General features: G+C 44.5%; 1 protein-coding gene across 12 annotated transcripts in view; it reads left to right on the forward strand.

The window, feature by feature from the left end:
- The window catches only part of EXD3 (exonuclease 3'-5' domain containing 3), a 564575-nt gene that overhangs the window by 364732 nt on the left and 178400 nt on the right, over positions 1 to 21443 (forward strand). Inside the window, exon 22 of one of the 12 annotated variants that reach the window (XM_075120435.1) lies at positions 1220 to 1240. The exons of the other annotated variants lie outside the window; for them this stretch is intronic. Coding sequence (XP_074976536.1) covers positions 1220 to 1225 — 6 coding nt within the window. The 3' untranslated portion in view covers positions 1226 to 1240. Of the gene's footprint in view, positions 1 to 1219; positions 1241 to 21443 lie in introns of those variants that run through there. 12 annotated transcript variants of the gene reach the window in all.

Consider the following 21443-nt stretch of genomic DNA (forward strand, 5'->3'; position numbering starts at 1 on the left):
TGTTGATATTAACAGAGGAATCCTCACAGCCCCATGGGAGGTAGGTAGGACAGTGCCATTATGCAGTGAATCTGAGTTTGTAGCATTCCCCCGTCTCCTTGAACATGCATATGAATTCAGTTTTCACCATTCCCCATAGGACTAAGTCAGAGAAGGAGTCAGTCTGTGAGAAGATGCCTTATTTAAATATTTAGTGCTCCAGCTAGAGGCCTGGCTTTGAATCCAGACAGACTCAGGATTGAAAATGAGTTTGGGGGCCAGTGCAGAAGCAAAGCAGTAGCCTGTGCACTGTTATGCAGCCAAACCTGTCCCTACCATGTCTACAATGTGATTAAAAACCTGCGACTGCCCCATGCCAGCTGACTCGGGCTCGCAGGGCTCAGGTTGAGGAGCTGTTTAGTAGCTGTGTAGACATTCAGGCTTGGGCTGGAGCCCAGGCTCTAAGACCTTGTGAGGTGGGAGGGTCCCAGAGCTCAGGCTGCAGCCTGAGCCAGAACTGCAATTAAACAGCCCCACAATCTGAGCTCTGTGACCCAAGTCAGCTGGCGTGGGCAACCTGTGAATTTTTAATTGCAGTGTAGATATAACCCTAGTCTCACACTCCCGTGGCCAAAAGGAGACAGTACTGCTGACGTTATTGGCCTCATCACCAGGATCAAGGGGATCGTGCTAACTATCGAGAGCATCCCCCTCCAGCCAACGAAAATGGCTCTCCCATTTTCCACGGCTGTATTGCAGAACCTCAAGGATCTGTACAAGCCATAGACTGGTTAGTATGTCAACAGAAGGTATACGGAGGGTATTGGTTTCATGCGTATCACCACCAAATTCTAGATAATGGAGAATTATGTCTGTCCACTGTCTTTAACTTTGCTTTTGTGAGTCAAGGCATCATAGCGCATGTGGTATCTAGCATCTGAAACCCCTGCAACATTTGAACACCACAGGTGCTCAGATACGATAGTGATGGGCACGGAGTGAAATCCTTGGTGGATGGAGAGAGTGCCTTAATTCCAGATTTTCTATTGCCTTCTCATTTGAGTTAGAGCCTTATACTTGTGATTCCATGTTTGCTGCCTGCCCACTTCTGTGGGCTTCTGCAGACACAGAGCCTGCCAGCACATTTCTGCGGCTCTGGGCACTTTCTGCGGCTCTGGGCAGTGCTTAGACTGGAAGCTCTTTGAGGCAGCAACTGACTTCTTGTTCTGTGTCTATACAGTGCTGAGCACAAGATGGGTTCCTGACCCGTGGCTGGGACTCCAAGGCATTATGGTGATACAAGTAATAAATAATAATCACTTCTCAGAAAATCTGCCCTGAATGTTATATTGAACACTGTTTTTGTGATTTGCTTAATTTCATAACAGTTTGAGCCAAGCCCCCAGCAGCTCCCGGAGCTGTCATCGTATGGTAGAAAATTGACGGTTCGATCATTTCCTCTTTTTTTTTTTTTTTAATCCCATAAAGGGTTGTTTTGTGTTGCAGCACAGTGAATCACCTGAGGCTGCAGAATTTACTTAACTTACAGACAACCTCAGATGACAGAGAGAGAGAGTCTTAGGTCTGAGTCATGTCATCCTGCACACTCATAGCCGCAGTGTTTGGAACAATGTCGACATAATTAGGGGAGAGAGACTCATTTTTAGTAAAGTTTAATGCTTCTTACTTAAAACAGCAAAGGGTCAGTGACCTGGCAACCTCTGATCTGAGAGTGTTAGTTAGTAACCCAAGTCCAGCCGCTTGTGCCTAAACATAAAAATCAGAGTTTGATTGCATGCAGAAAAAACATTTGGTCTCTAAGGTACTGGTGAAAAACCAGTCCCTTCCTAATAAAATGAAGGGAAAGCAGCCCATTCATCACCAGCCACTGTAAAGTATTTTTTCAATCTGTTCCTGTTTAAGCAGCATGATATCAAGGGGATAATTGCTGTTTGGAATTGATCCCAGAAGAAAAATCATTCAGTTCTTTCTTATCAGGTCCTTCCCTGAAGAGTTAGATACCCACAGACTTTATCTCCCTCTTCAGTGTTAGCCTCTAATTACTATTTAAACAGCTCATTAGAAAACCTTCATTAAAGTGTGATAGCTGAGTCTGGAAATAAATTTAGGATTATGCTGCTATAAACTGCTGCCCTCCTACACACAGAATGGTGCAATGATCACTGCCCCATGCAGATGTAAAGAAGGGGTTATAGCGTTGTATGGACCAGAGGGTAACACAAACTTGTAAAGTCTCATTATGCAGAAGTGGGGTCAGTTCTTTCTGAGGCACATACTGAAACCAGGGGTCCTTGTCTAAAAGCCGGCTATGCTCTTAACTGTTCTGGTTGCATCATGGCATGACTCCGGTATGTGCTGGAAATATACCAGGACTATAGCTACAAGTTCAGCCCATTTCCATGCATAACACACTATTTCAACAGCTGTGTAGCATTGCACAGTTATGATTATAGTCTAGAGAAAATTAGAGACCATAGCAATCCCATTTTAAAGAAAAAATTACATACATGGGAAGTGTTTATATTAATTTGGTGCTGGTGAAATGTTCTTGAATGCAGGACTAAAGGACTCTCTTTATCTCTAGAATAGGTGCTAGCAGTGTCAGTGTAAGTTTCCCCCACAAATGCATTTCAGTCCTGATTTGGAGGGATTACTGTGGTAATAAAGGAATGGATGTGCAATCTCTCTGTTTTTGCAATTTCTGGCATCTTGTCAATTTCACCCAAGAGTCACTCTTTGGCATTGCTCTTTCGCATGGTTTTTTATCAGGAAATCCACAAATGTTTAATAAATATCATTACAAAGAGCGTGCCAGCAAGCAAGCATATGTGTATGCACTGTGGAATGTTGTATGGACTTGGCAGAATTTGGTCCTGCAAATATTTTCACAAAATTCATAGCATTTTACAGAATGTTTTTCTTTTCCTGCCAACTTGATACCATAAAATAAGAAACCCAGAAATTGTGTGCAGCTCTGCCCCCTACCTAAGGCAGCAGTTTCACGCATCGTTTGCATCGTGTAACAGGGCTTGTCTACATGGCAACATCCAGGAAAATTAATCCAAATTAAGTTGTGAATTTGAAGTGTTTAAATTAATCCTCATTAAATCCCTGTCTGTATGCTATTATTCAGAATTAAAGGGGCCTTAATTCAGCTTAATTTAATTCATGTTGGAATTTAACTTTAATTCCGAATGCGGGTGTTCACACAGGGATTTAATACAGTTTAAATAATCCACTTCAAAATCACACCTTTAGTTAATTTCGATTAATTTTCCTGCATATCCCCACATACACAGGCCCAGAATTACCTGTTCCCCAAGTGAATTTGCTGCTGGACCATGAAGACTGAACACATTCTACAGAACAGCTACAGCAAGGGCAGCTGCTCTGCAAGATTTCCCACAGTACTTCATCAATATCCCTGAACCCTGACCTTTTTATCGTCCATTTTGTGAGCTCCGCAGAATTGCTACAAATACCAAATGTGTAACTGCTGTTGGACCCACCAGTCACCATAGCTATTAGTACTAACCTGCTATAGCTTACATTAAAGTAATAAGCTATAGCTACATAAGCACCTTTATACGCATATAACTGTGTCTATACTGAGGAAGTGCACACATTTATCTACATCAGTTTCCAAACTAATGGTGCAAAAATTGCTGTTTAACGTTTTCTGCAACCTCACTTTTGAAATTCAGCATTAAATGAATAAATCCTGCTCTCTTCCAGCCTGTATTTGTTGTACATATTGACAACCTTGCAGAAAAGATACATTCCCACAGTTTCAAAGAAAAATAATGAACAACACCCTAGAAATCAGAGGCTTCTCCAAAACTACATGAGATATAAGATTTAATTACTTTTATTTCTTTGGAGCAGGGGAAGAGACTTTAGGTTCTTCAGAGCATCTATTGTCTTTATATATGTCCATATAGTACCTAGCACATATGAGCACTGTCATAATACAAATAACTCATTACAAAGCCAAAAAGAAGTTAAGGGCATCTGCAGACATATATGGGCTTGGATTCTTTCCTCTACTCACTGAGAAACAAACATTGATCAAGGAGAATTTTCAAGTGCTGATAAAGGACTGGCCCAGCGCCCATGGAAGAACAATAGAAAGACTCCCATGGATGTCATTGGAGCTGGATCAGCCCATGGAATTTTATAAGTGATAACTAACCTTACCAGTATAAAACCGAATTGTTACAATCTGTTGTATACTATGTTTGCTTTACAATAAGACTATTGTGATTGGAATAATAGAGACTTGGTGGGGTAATTCACATGACTGGAGCACTGTCATGGATGGGTATAAACTGTTCAGGAAGGACAAGTGGGGGAGAAAAGGTGGAGGGTATGTGCTGTATGTAAGAGAGCAGTATGATTGATCAGATCTCCAGTATGAAACTGGAGAAAAGCCTGTTGAGAGTCTTTGGTTTAAGTTTAGACACGAGAGCAACAAGAATGATGTCGTGGTGGGCGTCTGCTATAGGCCACCAGACCAGGAGGATGAGGCAGACGAGGTTTTCTTTGGACAACTAACAGAAGTTTCCAGATCACTGGCCCTGGTTTTCATGGGGGACTTCAATCACCCTGACATCTACTGGGAGAGTAATACAGCAGTGCACAGACAATCCAGGAAGTTTTTGGAGAGTGTTAGGGGAAACTTGCTGGTGCAAGTGCTGGAGAAACCAACTAGGGGCCATGCGCCTCTTGACCTGCTGCTCACAAACAGAAGAATTGGTAGGGGATGTAGAAGCCGGTGACAACCTGGACAGCAGTGACCATGAGATGGTCCAGTTCAGGATCCTGACAAAAGGAAGAAAGGAGAGCAGCAGAATACGGACCCTGGACTTCACTGATGGGCAGGATCCCCATGGAGGCTAATATGAGGGAGAAAGGAGTCCAGGAGAACTGGCTGTATTTTAAAGAAGCCTCAGAAGGGGCGCAAAAACAAACCATTCAGATGTGCAGAAAGAGTAGCAAATATGGCAGGCGACCAGCTTGGCTCAACAGAGAAATCTTCAGTGAGCTTAAACACAAAAAGGAAGTTTACAAGAAGTGGAAACTTGAACAGATGACAAGGGAGGAGTGTAAAGGGAAGAAGAAGAATCCAGGGAACTACAAACTGGTCAGCCACACCTCAGTCCCCGGAAAAATCATGGAGCAGGTCCTCAAGGAATCCATTTTGAAGTACGTAGAGGAGAGGAAGATGATCAGGAACAGTCAGCATGGATTCACCAAGGGTAAGTCATACCTGACCCACCTGATTGCCTTCTATGATGAGATAACTGGCTCGGTGGACATGGGGGAAACGGTGGACGTGAATACCTTGACTTTAGCAAAGCTTTTGATATGGTATCAAACAGTATTCTTGCCAGCAAGTTAAAGAAGTATGGATTGGATGAATGGACTATAAGGTGGATAGAAAGCTGGCTAGATCTTTGGACTCAGCGGGTAGTGATCAACAGCTCGATGTCTAGTTAGCAGCCAGTATCAAGTGGAGTGCCCCCAGGGGTCGGTCCTGGGGCCGGTTTTGTTCAACATCTTCATTAATGATCTGGAAGATGTGATGGATTGCACTCTCAGCAAGTTCGCGGATGACACTAAGATAGGCTGGAGGGTAGGGAGAGTGACCTAGACAAATTGGAGGATTGGGCCAAAAGAAATCTGATGAGGTTCAACAAAGACAAGGGCAGAGTCATCCCATGCACTGCTACAGGCTGGGGACTGGCTGACTAAGCGGCAGTTCTGCAGAAAACGACCTGGGGATTACAGTGGACGAGAAGCTGGATATGAGTCAACAGTGTGCCCTTGTTGCCAACAAGGCTAATGGCATATTGGCCTGCGTTAGTGTGAGCATTGCCAGCTGATCGAGGGAAGTGATTATTCCCCTCTATTAGGCACTGGTGAGGCCACATATGGAGTATTGTGTCCAGTTTTGGTCCCCCACACTACAGAAAGGATGTGGACAAATTGGAGAGAATCCAACAAAGGGCAACGAAAATGTTTAGGCGGCTGGACACCAGACTTATGAGGAGAGGCTGAGGGAACTGGGCTTATTTAGTCTGCAGAAGAGAAGAGTGAGGGGGGATTTGATAGCTGCTGTCAACTACTGGAAGCGGGGTTCCAAAGAGGATGGAGCTAGGCTGCTCTCAGTGGTGGCAAATGACAGAACAAAGAGCAATGGTCTCAAGTTGCAGTGGGGGAGGTCTAGGTTGGATATTAGGAAACATATTTCACTAGGAGGGTGGTGAAACACTGGAATGCGTTACCTAGGGAGGTGGTGGAATCTCCTTCCTTAGAAGTTTTTAAGGTCAGGCTTGACAAAGCCCTGGCCAGGATGATTTAGTTGGGGTTGGTCCTGCTTTGAGCAGGGGGTTGGACTAGATGACCTCCTGAGGTCCCTTCCAACCCTGATCTTCTATGATTCTATGAAATGTATTTCTAGTAAGTAGCTTTTGCATTACAACACTTAATTTATTATCTGCACAAACAGAAGATGGAGGAATCTTGTGGAGTTGCAAGTTTTGCCAATGTCTCTATTTTTTTAATACATAAAATTAGTGTTTTAATTACATGGTTAATTTCAAGAGTGATTCAATTAAACAAAATATTCATGCAAGAGGACAGACTGTGCTGTGTAATCAGGATAGTGGAAACCTAACCTTCGGTTGGGACACATGGGTGTCTTACAGCATATAATCTGTTTTGCATTCACTTTTCTCTCTTTCACCCATTTTTGCTCCTTTTTTTCCCTCACCCTGTTTGTTTTTCTTTCTCCTACTCTACCTTCCACAATTTCTCCTAAGCAGATTCAAACATTCTTACTGCTGCTTACAAAAGCCAAATGGACCTACCTCAGTCAGAATCAGCAGTTTTGGTATCCATGACATGGAATGACAAATGTGAGATTCTACCAGGTTTGTATAGAATGAAAGTAAATTTACCCATATGAGTGAAAAGCTGGAGTAGAATGAACAAAGTGTAAAGTGCTCTGTATATGCACACTATAAATACCCATGCCTTTCAGCTGAGAAGGGTCAGATGGGACTCTTTCCTAGCCCAGTGAGTCCAGAATGGAAGGGATCCTGGCTCTGACACGGGGAAGAGTGAGACACAATTGTTAGTAAAGAGTGTAAATAACAAATTGAATGTGACAAATCTAAGTTGTCTAATGTCAGGTCCTATGTTTCTTAGTGAGAAAATTGGTTTTAGTTCAGGAAAATTATCACAAGGATAAAACGTGCCTGGATGAATAGTTTTCCAGGGACGGTCTTTTTCCATTCCTGGCTCTTCACTGGGAAGGATGTATTAACTCAGTTCTGTTTCCATTCTCTGAGAACTTCATGGGGACGAACTGGAGACAGCAGTAGAGGGTTATGGGAAGGAAAAGAACATGTCAGCTAATTGACATGAATGGCAAGTACCAAAGCAATACACGTTGCAGTGCAACTGGAATCTTGTCTGGTGTTTTCAAAGGTGGCACTCCAAAATGCATTCATTCATGACTAAAAACCTGCCAGCTGAAAGTGATATATTTACAGCGCTGTGGCCAAGACTAGCAGTTGTGCTCATTAGATGCTTTATTTCTCAAGACTTTAATGTAAGCCATTCTGGTTAAATGTAGCCCATGCCCTTCAAGCCCTCAAAGAGTATGACAGTGAATATGGTGTGTAGGTGAGATTTTTAGATGAAGGCTTAGCCTGTAAAGAAGCCTGAAGTGAGTGGAGAGCAAGGGCTGTTTAGCATCTCTTGTCAGACAGATACTAGTGAAATGGAGGCTAGGAGTGGTAAACCTTCCATTGACTTCAATGGAGATGAGTTAGGCCAACACTGACTGTATTTGAAAAAAGTAAAGGAGGACTTGTGGCACCTTAGAGGCTAACAGGTGCCACAAGCCCTCCTTTTCTTTTTGCGAATACAGACTAACAGGGCTGCTACTCTGAAACCTGTATTTGAAAACTCCACCCTAAGTGATTTTCCTGTAATTTGGATTGGGATTGGTAGATCTCTTGCAGCCTCTTGACAGTATGCAGTCCTTGGGTGACAATAGGTGAAGCATTATGGCTTTGAAGTAGACCTATTTCCTAAGCATCACCGATAATTAGTTCCATTGATTAGCATAAGGTTATCACCAATCTTCAGCCATTTACAGATAGTTTACTACAAACTTAAAGAGAAATCAAGACAGTGATGTTAATTCATTCACAGGTTTCAGAGTAGCAGCCCTGTTAGTCTGTATTCACAAAAAGAAAAAGAGTACTTGTGACACCTTAGAGACTCAAATTTATTTGAGCATAAGCTTTCGTGAGCTACAGCTCACTTCATCGGATGCATTCAGTGGAAAATACAGTGGGGAGATTTGTATACGTAGAGAACATGAAACAATGGGTGTTACCATACACACTGTAACCAGAGTGATCACTTAAGGTGAGCTATTACCAGCAGGAGGGCGGGGGTGGGGGTGGGGGAGGAGACACCTTTTGTAATGATAATCAAGGTGGGCCATTTCCAGCAGCTGACAAGAATGTCTGAGGAACAGGGTGGGGGTGGGGGGGATAAATATGGGGAAATAATTTTACTTTGTGTAATGACCCATCCACTCCCAGTCTCTATTCAAGCCTAAGTTAATTGTATCCAGTTTGCAAATTAATTCCAGTTCAGCAGTCTCTTGCTGGAGTCTGTTTTTGATGTTTTTTTGTTGAAGTATTGCCACTTTTAGGTCTGTAATCGAGTGACCAGAGAGATTGAAGTGTTCTCCGACTGGTTTTTGAATGTTATAATTCTTGACATCTGATTTGTGTCCATTTATTCTTTTACGTAGAGACTGTCCAGTTTGACCAATGTACATGGCAGAGGGGCATTGTTGGCACATGATAGCATATATCACATTGGTAGATGTGCAGGTGAACGAGCCTCTGATAGTGTGGCTGATGTGATTAGGCCCTATGATGGTGTCCCCTGAATAGATATGTGGACACAGTTGGCAAGGGGCTTTGTTGCAAGGATAGGTTCCTGGGTTAGTGGTTCTGTTGGCTGGTGGCCATCACCTTCAGCCCCCAACTAAAACCTCTCCAACGCATCATCAAGGATCTACAACCTATCCTGAAGGACTACCCATCACTCTCACAGATCTTGGGAGACAGGCCAGTCCTTGCTTACAGACAGCCCCCCAACCTGAAGCAAATACTCACAAGCAACCACACACCACACAACAGAACCACTAACCCAGGAACCTATCCTTGCAACAAATCATCCTTAATAATAGAAGAAAAGATTCAAATAGGAAATGCTATTCAGCCAAGTGGAAGCATTTTTCCATCTGAGCGCACCAGGAACATGTATCTCCTGAGTCCACTCATATTCCTCTACATAGAATCATAGAAGATTAGGGTTGGAAGGGACCTCAGGAGGTAATCTAGTCCAATCCCCTATTCAAAGCAGGACCAACCCAAACTAAATCATCCCAGCAAAGGCTTTGTGAAGCTGGGCCTTAAAAACCTCTAAGGATAGAGATTCCACCACCTCCCTAGGTAACCCATTCCAGTGCTTCACCACCCACCTAGTGAAATAGTGTTTCCTCAGATTCAACCTAGACCTCCCCCACTGCAATTTGAGACCATTGCTCCTTGTTCTGTCATCTGCCACCACTGAGAACAGCCGAGCTCCATCCTCTTTGGAACCCCCTTTCAGGTAGTTGAAAGCAGCTATCAAATCCCCCCTCACTCTTCTGAGCACAAGACCATGGGGCCGGATGCGTTGCAACCGAGAGTGCTAAAGGAGTTGGCGGATGTGATTGCAGAGCTATTGGCCATTATCTTTGAAAACTCATGGCGACCGGGGGAGTTCCCCGATGACTGCAAAAAGGCTAATGTAGTGGCCATCTTTAAAAAAGGGAAGAAGGAGGATCCTGGGAACTACAGGCCAGTCAGCCTCACCTCAGTTAATGGAAAAATCATGGAGCAGGTCCTCAAGGAATCAATTCTGAAGCACTTAGAGGAGAGGAAAGTGATCAGGAACAGTCAGCATGGATTCACCAAGGGCAAGTCATGCCTGACTAATCTAATTGCCTTCTTTGACGAGATAACTGGCTCTGTGGATGAAGGGAAAGCAGTGGACATGTTGTTCCTTGACTTTAGCAAAGCTTTTGACACGGTCTCCCACAGTATTCTTGCCAGCAAGTTAAAGAAATATGGACTGAATGAATGGACTATAAGGTGGATAGAAAACTGGCTAGATTGTTGGGCTCAACAGGTAGTGATCAATGGCTCCATGTCTAGTTGGCAGCCGGTATCTAGTGGAGTGCCCCAAGGGTCGGTCCTGGGGCCGGTTTTGTTCAATATCTTCATAAACGATCTGGAAGATGGTGTGGATTGCACCCTCAGCAAGTTTGCAGATGACACTAAACTGGGAGGAGTGGTAGATACGCTGGAGGGTAGGGATAGGATAGATAGGGCCCTATACAAATTGGAGGATTGGGCCAAAAGATATCTGATGAGGTTCAACAAGGACAAGTGCAGAGTCCTGCACTTAGGACGGAAGAATCCAATGCACCGCTACAGACTAGGGACCAAATGGCTCCGTAGCAGTTCTTCAGAAAAGGACCTAGGGGTTACAGTGGACGAGAAGCTGGATATGAGTCAACAGTGTGCCCCTGTTGCCAAGAAGGCCAATGGCATTTTAGGATGTATAAGTAGGGGCATTGCCAGCAGATCGAGGGACGTGATCATTCCCCTCTGTTTGACATTGGTGAGGCCTCATCTGGAGTACTATGTCCAGTTTTGGGCCCCACACTACAAGAAGGATGTGGAAAAATTGGAAAGAGTCCAACAGAGGGCAACAAAAATGATTAGGGGGCTGGAACACAGGACTTATGAGGAGCGGCTGAGGGAACTGGGGATGTTTAGTCTTCAGAAGAGAAGAATGAGGGGGGATTTGATAGCTGCTTTCAACTACCTGAAAGGGGGTTCCAAAGAGGATGGCTCTAGACTGTTCTTAGTGGTACCAGATGATAGAACAAGGAGTAATGGTCTCAAGTTGCAGTGTGGGAGATTTAGGTTGGATATTAGGAAAAACTTTTTCACTAGGAGGGTGGTGAAACACTGGAATGCATTACCTAGGGAGGTGGTGGAATCTCCTTCCCTAGAAGTTTTTAAGGTCAGGCTTGACAAAGCCCTTACTGGGATGATTTAGTCGGGGATCGGTCCTGCTTTGAGCAGGGGGTTGGACTAGATGACCTCCTGAGGTCCCTTCCAACCCTCATATTCTGTGTGATTCTGTGATTCTCTTCTGCATACTAAACAAGCCCAGTTCCCTCAGCCTCTCCTCGCAAGTCATGTGCCCCAGCCTCCCGATCATTTTCATTGCCCTCCGCTGGACTCTCTCCCATTTGTCCACATCTTTTCTGTAGTGGGGGGCCCAAAACTGAACACAGTACTCCAGATGTGGCCTCACCAGTGCCAAATAGAGGGGAATCCTCCAATTTGTCTAGGTCACTCTGGACCCTATCCCTACCCTCCAGTGTATCTACCTCTCCCCCACTTAGTGTCATCTGCGAACTTGCTGAGGCTGCAATCCCTCCCATCATCCAGATCATTAATGAAGATGTTGAACAAAACCAGCCCCAGGACCGACCCCTGAGGGGCTACACTTGATACCGGCTGCCAACTTGTTTTGGACCGCTTCTTTCTCACAAAATGGCTGGGCTTTCCCTTAGTTCTATACGTCTGCCTCGCAACCATCAGTGCATGCCATCCACCATCAGACGGTCATTCAGTTGTCACTCACCCATTGACTAACATATTCTTGAAGGGCCTAAGCAGAATTTCCTTGCCAATAGGGAAACCTGCCCCTCATTGAGATTTAAACCTTGTACTTTGGCATTCACTAACCTTCCCTTCACACTATTAGCTACATGTTCCATGCCTCACTTATCACTGGAAGTTGTATTCCTTGTGGCCATTACCTCAACCAGCAGAAAAGGTGAGCTGGGTGCAGATCTGCCATACACTATATTCCATAAGGACAAAGTCTCTATGTCACTACATTCAAAATTCACCCCCGAAGTAGTTTTATATAACTCAGCCTATCCACTTACTTGTTGTTGTTTTTTCACAAAACCACATGCATCTAAGGAGAAGAGACTTAATTCCATCAGCATGCAACACGATCTCACCTTCTATCTACAGAGGACAAGACAATTCAGAAAAGCACAAAGACTTCTAAGCTGTAGCAGAAAGAGTTCAAGGTCAAGCTGTTTCCTTCCAGGGGATCTCTAAATGGATCTCGGACTGTATCCTGGTGTAGCAGAGCACGGCAGGGCTTCCATGGCTCCTGCCTCTGCTAGGTTCACAAAGTCACTTTGAGACCCTGGGGTTAGTAACCACTGGTGCAGTTTATTCACAGACTTGTTCCCACCACCGTTTCACTATATACAGTTGGCCGTTCACCATCTGCAGGCAGGAGGGAAGCGCTACCTCCCTGCTTCCACTCCCTGCCTTTTCCCTTTCTTTCTGCTCCCCCTTGGCTTCCTTCCCCTGAGGCTTTTATACAGCTCCAGGGTAATTAGATGGCAGCTGTCTCTACTTTCCCAATTAGGGCCAGGTTATCTCCAGCCAGCTATTTATTTCCCTAAATGGGAGCTGGTGTGATAGGGGGCTGAATCAGCAACCCTTTGCCCAGCACCCTGTCACATCTGCTCTGTTACCAGTTGTTGTGTCTTTCTCCACCTCATGGAGTGATGGCTTATTCTACAGAAGTCCAAGCAACTCAGTGGCATTGCTTCAGGAAGTACCTTTACTTGACCTTTGCAGGGCAGCTACATGGAGTTCCACCCATACGTTCATAAGACATTATGCTCCAGTGCAGAACTCCACCACTGACCTGTCGTTTGGTACAGCAGTCCTCCAAATGGCTCTGCCATCTGCATCCTCCTACAGGAAAACTGCTTGTCAGTCAGCCACAATGGAATACACACAGGGACTGGCATTCAAAGAAGAAGAAGAGGAAGTTACTTGCCTTGTTGTCACTGGAGGTCCTTTGAAATGTGGGCTCCCTTTCTGTATTTCATTACCCACCCTCCTTCTCCCTGTTTCAGACCTTTACTGGATTTGTGGGTAGCAAAGGAGCTGGGGTTGGTCCACTTAGCTTTGTTTGCCCTCAGTTGTAAACATGATGCGGGCAAGGGTACACACATGGACCATCAGACACTTCTTGCAAGAATTCTCCGACTCCATGTGCATGTGCTTGCATGCACCCACAGTGGAACACAGATCTCAAAGAACTTCCACTTAACCACAAGGTAAGGAACTTCCTCTTTCTGTGTAAAACAGCTTTTTGACATGGAGATTTTTGTGGAAAAAGAATGTTTTTGTCCAAAAATGTGGGGTGCCATTGAAACAACAAAACCCCTAAAACTGAAAAAATAAGTATTTACTATTTTAGTTTTTTGACAATACCTCAGAACGTTGTGAGGAAGAATATAAACAAAAATGAAAAAAAATATATAATTTTTGTCAAACTATTTCAAACAGAAAAATAATTTCCCAAGCAGTTTTGGGTATCACACAATTTGTCACTGATGAATAATTATCTTTCTGGGGTAAAACCGCAGAATGCCATTTGAGATCCCTTCCAACCCTAGTATTCTCTCAGAAGTACATTTCTGGGGAGATATATTTATTTATATTTTATATTATGTGATTCATTTATTATTCATTATATTAGGATCCATTTAAATAAGAAATGCGTAATTTCCAAGTGCTAATTTAATGCCATCAGCATCATGAAACAGTGTTTGGGAGTTTATATCATAAAGAACGGATCTTTTTCTCCCATTGAACTTTCCTCTGTTATTCTTAGGGCAGCTGACCCAGGGTCATCCACAGCCAGAGAAATGAAGTCTGGGTCTTGTGGAAAACTGGGACCCCAGAGCCACCTCCTATTATATAGATATAAATGGAATGGAAAATTGTTTCCAATAAAAGTGCACTGCCCTCTGAGAAATGTTCTCACAGAACTGCCTCTGGGAGCTTCTTAACTCTTTGTCATTGTAGAGAGCCTTGCTTTTGAGAAGAGGGCTCTCGTATAGCAGTTACAGTCGATGCAGTGTGCCAGGCAGAGATTAAAGGGTATTCCAGAAGGTCTCCCCAGTGCAGCTTGCCCTGTCTGTTTGTACAGCGTGTACAGTATCACTCACAGACCAGCCTAACCCTATCATTTTGTTCCTCCAGACTAGACTTGGTGGGCCTGATTCTCCTCTTCCCCCCACTGGTGACTTCAACAGAGTCACTCCTGATGTACACCAGTGTCACAGAGAGGAGAATCAGACTGAGTGGAGATCCTTCTGATGTATACTGTGCTGAATGAGAGGACAATCCATTCCACTGGTTGTAGTTTTCTGTGCAAAACGTGACTCCCGTCTCCTCAATCCACACCCACATTATTTTTATTACAAACAAACAACTCTTAAAAAGGAGGCCGCAGGCTCACTCCTTGATTAGGTGTAAATAAACTGAGATACACTAAATGTATCTTTCTCCATTCACTAATCAGCAGTGACCCTGCTCAACCAACTCCTAGGTTCATCTCGTTGCACAAGAGAATTAAGCGATGATCCTAACTGACAAACATAGAAACACAGCATCATTCTTCTCTTAGAATCACATGCCTTGTCTTGACTCCAATATGTTTGTCACAGTTCAGAGCAACTGCACCCTGCATTCCCCCTCTGTTGTCCTGCAAGGGCAACCCCTCTAGACTCTGGCTTCTCAGCCTCACCTCTCTTGGGCTGAAACATACATCTTTCTCCCTACAGACCAAAATATTTCCAGGTTGCACAGCTCCCTGCCTACACTGTGATATCCCCAGCAAAAGACAGGCAGCTTAAGCAGGCTTGTTTTGACTTCTCTTCGGAGATGGTTAACAGTGTAATTACCACAGTTAATCTACCACACAGCTCTTTCTAAGCAAACATGTTTTATTCTTAAGGTAAAAACGATGCAGAGAAAACATCATAAAATCAATAAAAGAACCTACACATATGATAAGTTTTCCAACGATCACCCCAACTCCAGCATGGGCTCTGGTAGGTGAGCAATCCTTCTAATCCCACACGGGTTTTCTACAGGTTTCAAGTTCATAAAACCCTTTTCTCAGAACAAGAACTCTCATTACAAAGTTTAGTCTGTCCTTTATACATTTTGGGGGTCTTTGATCCAGAGTTTCCAGGAGCAGGTAATCAGTGGACGATGGGTTTCTCTCTCCAGGGCTTAGCTTCTAAAGGCCTGCCAAGTGTCTCCTCACTTCATACGTGTTGTCCCAAGCAGTTCTTTGTAGTTAATAATGCTTCCCAGAGATTGCATTAATCATGTTTTCGTCCTAAAGAAGTTCCATGCAACCCCACACGAATTCGTAAACATTTGCATTTGTAATACAGTGAACTCCTACATACTTACACTTAATTCAGTAAGGCTTAACTTAATTCAATACAATTTGTCCAGGAGATTGCAGTCCGTGCCCTGTTTGTCACAACATTCCTCTGTGTATGAATGTGGAGCCGAGTGCTGAAAACAGAACATGGACATTGGGATGTGCTGTGCTTCCCTGACATGGTGTAGTGGACAGGAGGAGGATGAAAGAGAAAGACAGAAGGTCGTCAGTGCAGTTTCTGTCATTGGCCTTTGAATCTGTGAAGTAATTCTTCTGCCATACTCCATGCTGATTAGACCTCAGCTGGAGTATTGTGTCCAGTTCTGGGCGCTACATTTCAGAAAAGATATGGATAAATTGTAGAAAGTCCAGAGAAAAGCAACAAAAATGATTAAAGGTCTAGAAAATACGACCTATGAGAGAAGATTGAAAAAATGGGTTAGTTTAGTTTGGAGAAGAGAAGACTGAGAGGAGACGTAACAGTTTTCCAGTACATAAAAGGTTGTTACAAGGAGGAGGGAGAAAAATTGTTCTCCTTAACCTCTGAGGCTAGTTGAAGAATCAATGAACTTAAATTGCAGCAAGTGTGGTGTGGGTTGGACATAAGGAAAAACTTCCTCACTGTCAGGGTGGTGAAGTTCTGGAATAAATTGTCAAGGGAGGTTGTGGAATCTCTATCACTGGAGATTTTTAAGAGCAGGTTAGACAGACACCTGTCAAGGATGGTCTAGATCAGTGGTTCTCAAAGCCGGTCCACCGCTTGTTCAGGGAAAGCCCCTGGTGGGCCGGACCGGTTTGTTTACCTGCCGTGTCCTCAGGTTCAGTTGATCGCAGCTCCCACTGGCTACGGTTCACTGCTCCAGGCCAATGGGGGCTGTGGGAAGGGCGGCCAGCACGCCCCTTGGGCCGTGCTGCTTCCCGCAGCCCCCATTGGCCTGGAGCAGTGAACCGCGACCAGTGGGAGCGGCGATCGGCTGAACCTGCACATGCAGCAGGTAAACAAACCGGTCTGGCCCACCAGCGGCTTTCCCTGAACAAGCGGGAGACCAGCTTTGAGAACCACTGGTCTAGATAAAATGTAGTCTTGCCTTGAGTGCAGGGGACTGGACTAGAAGACCTCTCAAGGTTCCTTCCAGTCCTACGATTCTCTGATTGTCAGTGTCATTAGACTTGCCATCCACACCTATGGAAATATTTCTTTATAGGAAGATTGAATTCAGGAGGATGAGAGGAAAGGCTGAGCTGTGTGACAGTCCCACTACTGGGGAAGGGAGGAAAAGCATCCTAGAGAAAACGGAGGCTTTGTCCTTGTTTGTGAGTCTACAGGAATTCACAAAAAGAAAAGGAGGACTTGTGACACCTTAGAGACGAACAAATTTATTTGAGCATAAGCTTTTGTGAGCTACAGCTCACTTCATCGGATGCATGCAGTGGAAAATACAGTAGGGGGATTTTATATACACAGAGAACATGGAACAATGGGTGTTACCACACACACTGTAACGAGAGTGATCAGGTAAGGTGAGCTATTACCAGCAGGAGAGAAAAAAAAACATTTTGTAGTGATAATCAAGGTGAGCCATTTCCAGCAGTTGACAAGAACGTGTGAGGAACATTGTGTGTGTGTGTGGGGGGGGGAAATAAACATGGGGAAATAGTTTTACTTTGTATAATGACACATCCACTCCCAGTCTTTATTCAAGCCTAATTTAATGGTGTCCAGTTTGCAAATTAATTCCAATTCAGCAGTCTCTCATTTGAGTCTGTTTGTGAAGTTTTTTTGTTGAAGAATTGCCACTTTTAGGTCTGTAATCGAGTGACCAGAGAGATTGAAGTGTTCTCCGACTGGTTTTTGAATGTTATAATTCTTGACGTCTGATTTGTGTCCATTTATTCTTTTACATAGAGACTGTCCGGTTTTGCCAATGTACCTGGCAGAGGGGCATTGCTGGCACATGATCGCATATATCACATTGGTAGATGTGCAGGTGAATGAGCCTCTGATAGTGTGGCTGGTGTGATTAGGCCCTATGATGGTGTCCCCTGAATAGATATGTGGGCACAGTTGGCTAACTGCCTTTGTTTCAAGGATAGGTTCCTGGGTCAGTGTTTTTGTTGTGTGGTGTGTGGTTGCTGGTGAGTATTTGCTTCAGGTTGAGGGGGGCTGTCTGTAAGCAAGGACTGGCCTGTCTCCCAAGATCTGTGAGAGTGATGGGTCGTCCTTCAGGATAGGTTGTGTATCCTTGATGATGTGTTGGAGAGGTTTTAGTTGGGGGCTGAAGGTGACGGCTAGTGGCGTTCTGTTATTTTCTTTGTTTGGCCTGTCCTGTAGTAGGTAACTTCTGGGTACTCTTCTGGCTCTGTCAGGCTGTTTCTTCACTTCAGCAGGTCGGTATTGTAGTTGTAAAAACTCTTGATAGAGATCTTGTAGGTGTTTGTCTGAGGGGTTGGAGCAAATGTGGTTGTATCGTAGAGCTTGGCTGTAGACAATGGATCATGTGGTGTGGTCTGGAGGAAAGCTGGAGGCATGTAAGTAAGTATAGTGGTCAGTAGGGTTCCGGTATAGGGTGGTGTTTATGTGGCCATCGCTTATTAGCACTGTAGTGTCCAGGAAGTGGATCTCTTGTGTGGACTGGTCCAGGCTAAAGTTAATGGTGGGATGGAAACTGTTGAAATCATGGTGGAATTCCTCAAGGGCTTCTTTTCCATGGGTCCAGATGATGAATTCAGTAAGACGCTGACATTCTTCTCTGCATGATCCAAGCTACACCTAGTCTCTCAGACTGCATCCCAGAATCACTCCTTCAAGTTGTGAACCGAAGAGTGGAACCTCTCCTCATTTAGATATTTTAAAAGCGGATGCATCATTTTCTGGTCAGTGATAACAATAGTAGCTATGAAGGCTCAAATTAGTGTATTCAGTTCTCATGTTTCAGTTCATCAACTGCTTCCAGCACAAGTCAAGAAGCTTACACGCATTCTCGTGCACACACATCACATACAGCAGAGCACAATCATAGAATCATAGGACTGGAAGGAACCTTGCAAGGTCATCTCGTCCAGTCTCCTGCACTCATGGCAGGACTAAGTATTATCTGGACAGTGGTTCCCAAACTTGTTCCGCTGCTTCTGTAGGGAAAGCCCCTGGCAGGCCGGGCAGTTTTGTTTACCTGCCGCGTCCGCAGGTTTGACCAATCACGGCTCCCAGTGGCTGCGGTTCACTGCCCCAGGCTAATGGGAGCTTCTGGATGGAGCATGGGCCAAGGGACATACTGTCCGCCACTTCCAGCAGCTCCCATTGGCCTGGAGCAGTGAACCACGGCCGCTAGGAGCTGCGATCGGCTGAACCTGCGGACGCAGCAGGTAAACAAACTGGCCCAGCCTGCCAGGGGCTTTCCCTGCACAACTGGCGGAACAAGTTTGGGAACCACTGGTCTAGACCATTCCTGACAGGTATTTGTCTAACCTGCTCTTAAAAATCTCCAATGATGGAGACTTTCTCCTATATGTCCCCATCTTTCCTGAAATGTGGCGCCCAGAACTGGACACAATACTCCAGTTGAGGTACTCCAGTTGAGGCCTAATCAGTGAGAAATCTGATGAGGTTCAACAAGGACAAGGGCAGAGTCCTGCACTTAGGACGGAATGATCCCATGCACCACTACAGTCTGGGGACCGAATGGCTAGGCAGCAGTTCTGCAGAAAAGGACCTGGGGGTTACAGTGGATGAGAATCTGGATATGAGTCAACAGTGTGCCCTTGTTGCCAAGAAGGCCAATGGCATTTTGGGCTGTATAAGTAGGGGCAGTGCCAGCAGATCGAGGGATGTGATCGTTCCCCTCTATTCGACACTGGTGGGGCCTCATCTGGAGTACTGTGTCCAGTTTTGGGCCCCACACTACAAGAAGGATGTGGAAAAATTGGAGAGAATCCAGCAGAGGGCAACAAAAATGATTAGGGGACTGGAACACATGACTTCTGAGGAGAGGGTGAGGGAACTGGGGTTGTTTAGTCTACGGAAGAGAAGAATGAGGGGGGATTTGATAGCTGCTTTCAACTACCTGAAAGGGGGTTCCAAAGAGGATGGATCTAAACTGTTCTCAGTAGTGGCAGATGACAGAATGAGGAGTAATGGTCTCAAGTTGCAGTGTGGGAGGTTTAAGTTGAATATTAGGAAAAACTTTTTCACTAGGAGGGTGGTGAAGCAGTGGAATGCGTTAGCTAGGGAGGTCGTGGAATCTCCTTCCTTCGAAGTTTTTAAGGTCAGGCTTGAGAAAGCCCTGGGTGGGGATGATTTAGTTGGGGATTGGTCCTGCTTTGAGCAGGGGGTTGGACTAGATGACCTCCTGAGGTCCCTTCCAACCCTGATATTCTATGATTCTAGGTTGGTTTGACATTGTTTGTTCTTGACAAATCCATGCTGACTGTTACTTATCACCTTATTATCTTCTAGGTGGATGCAAATTGATTGCTTAAATTTTTGCTCTATTATCTTTCTAGGTACTGAAGTTAAGCTGACTGGTCTGTAATTCCTGGGTTATCCTTATTCCCCTTTTTATAAATGGGCACTAGATTTGCCCTTTTCCAGCCCTCTGGAATCTTTCCCGTCTTCCATTACTTTTCTAAGATAATTGCTAATGGCTCAGTATCTCTCCTCAGTCAGCTCCTAGAGTATTCTAGAATGTATTTCATCAGTCTCTGTGACTTGAAGACATCTAATTTGTCGAAGTAATTTTTGACTTGTTCTTTCCCTATTTTAACCTCAGAGCCTACCTTATTTTCACTGGCATTCACTATGTTAAACATCCAAGCACTACTAACATTTTTGATGAAAACTGAAACAAAAAAATTATTTAGCACGTCTGCCATTTCCATATTCTGTTATTATGTGTTCTCCCTCATTGAGTAATGGGCCTACCCTGTCCTTGGTCATCTTCTTGCTTCTAATGTATTTGTAGAATGTTTTCTTGTTACCCTTTATATCTCTAGCTAGTTTAATGTCATTTTGTGCCTTGGCCTTTCTCATTTTGTCCCTACATACTTGTGACTTGGAATGTCACCTAGGGGCCTTGCACTTGTAATGCAACAAAAAGTGCAATATAAATGCAGGAAGTGTTGTCCAGTGATTACAACTTGAGGCTTGGGGTCCAGATTCCTTGATTCTGTTCCCAGGTCTGCCATGTCTTCAGTGCTTTTTGAAACACTTGTCTTTGGGAGCACTGTATTCTGAAACATGGAAGACAAACTCCATGTAGGGCCCTGTGTGTAATGCCCAGAATCTGTATGCAAAAGCAGGAGCTGTTTTTCTAAGATGCACAGCTGTGCATGCTCACACACTGGAGAGGACTCTGAACCTTTGGCCATTACCATAGCCTTTCTTCTTTCAAAGGCCATCCCCTGCCCTCAGTCCAGGCTCTGAACTTCCATTGATGTGAATAGGATAGTATGGCTCCAATTTTTGAAATAAGGCTGTGACAGAAATACTGTGAAAGCAGTTTGCTCTTCCCCCTGCATGTTAATCTGAACTATTCTGAACTGTGACAATCAGATGGACTAGCTCACGAATGCAGTTGAAAGTGCTCTTTTCCCAGGAGGATTACGCAGCCTTTTTAATTTTTATTCTTTCCCCTCTTCTCCCCCCCCCCCCTTCTTCTGATATTTTAGTGCCATTCCCTAAGGGAAACTTACTTAGCTTGTACAGTGTTCCCACCAGAAAGGCTAACCTCCCTTTTTGATTTTTTTTTGGCGGGTGGGGGTTAATGGTAACATGTCCCATGACAAAAGAAGCATAAATCTCTCTAGTGGGAGGATGGCTTTTCTCCTGACAGAGTCCTTCTCCAAGGCTGGCGCAGACCCTCAGGCTGCTCTAACTTAGGGCCAGATTCTGCCACAGTTCAGTGGTGTTTGAACAGATGGGAATAAGGGTAGAATTTGACCCTTTCCCGTTCAAGATAAATGTCAGCTCTGTGTTTGAGAGTTACCTCTGTCATGGTAACAGG

This window comes from Caretta caretta, chromosome 16, assembly GCF_965140235.1.
Source record: "Caretta caretta isolate rCarCar2 chromosome 16, rCarCar1.hap1, whole genome shotgun sequence".
In the NCBI taxonomy this organism is placed as follows: domain Eukaryota; kingdom Metazoa; phylum Chordata; order Testudines; family Cheloniidae; genus Caretta; species Caretta caretta.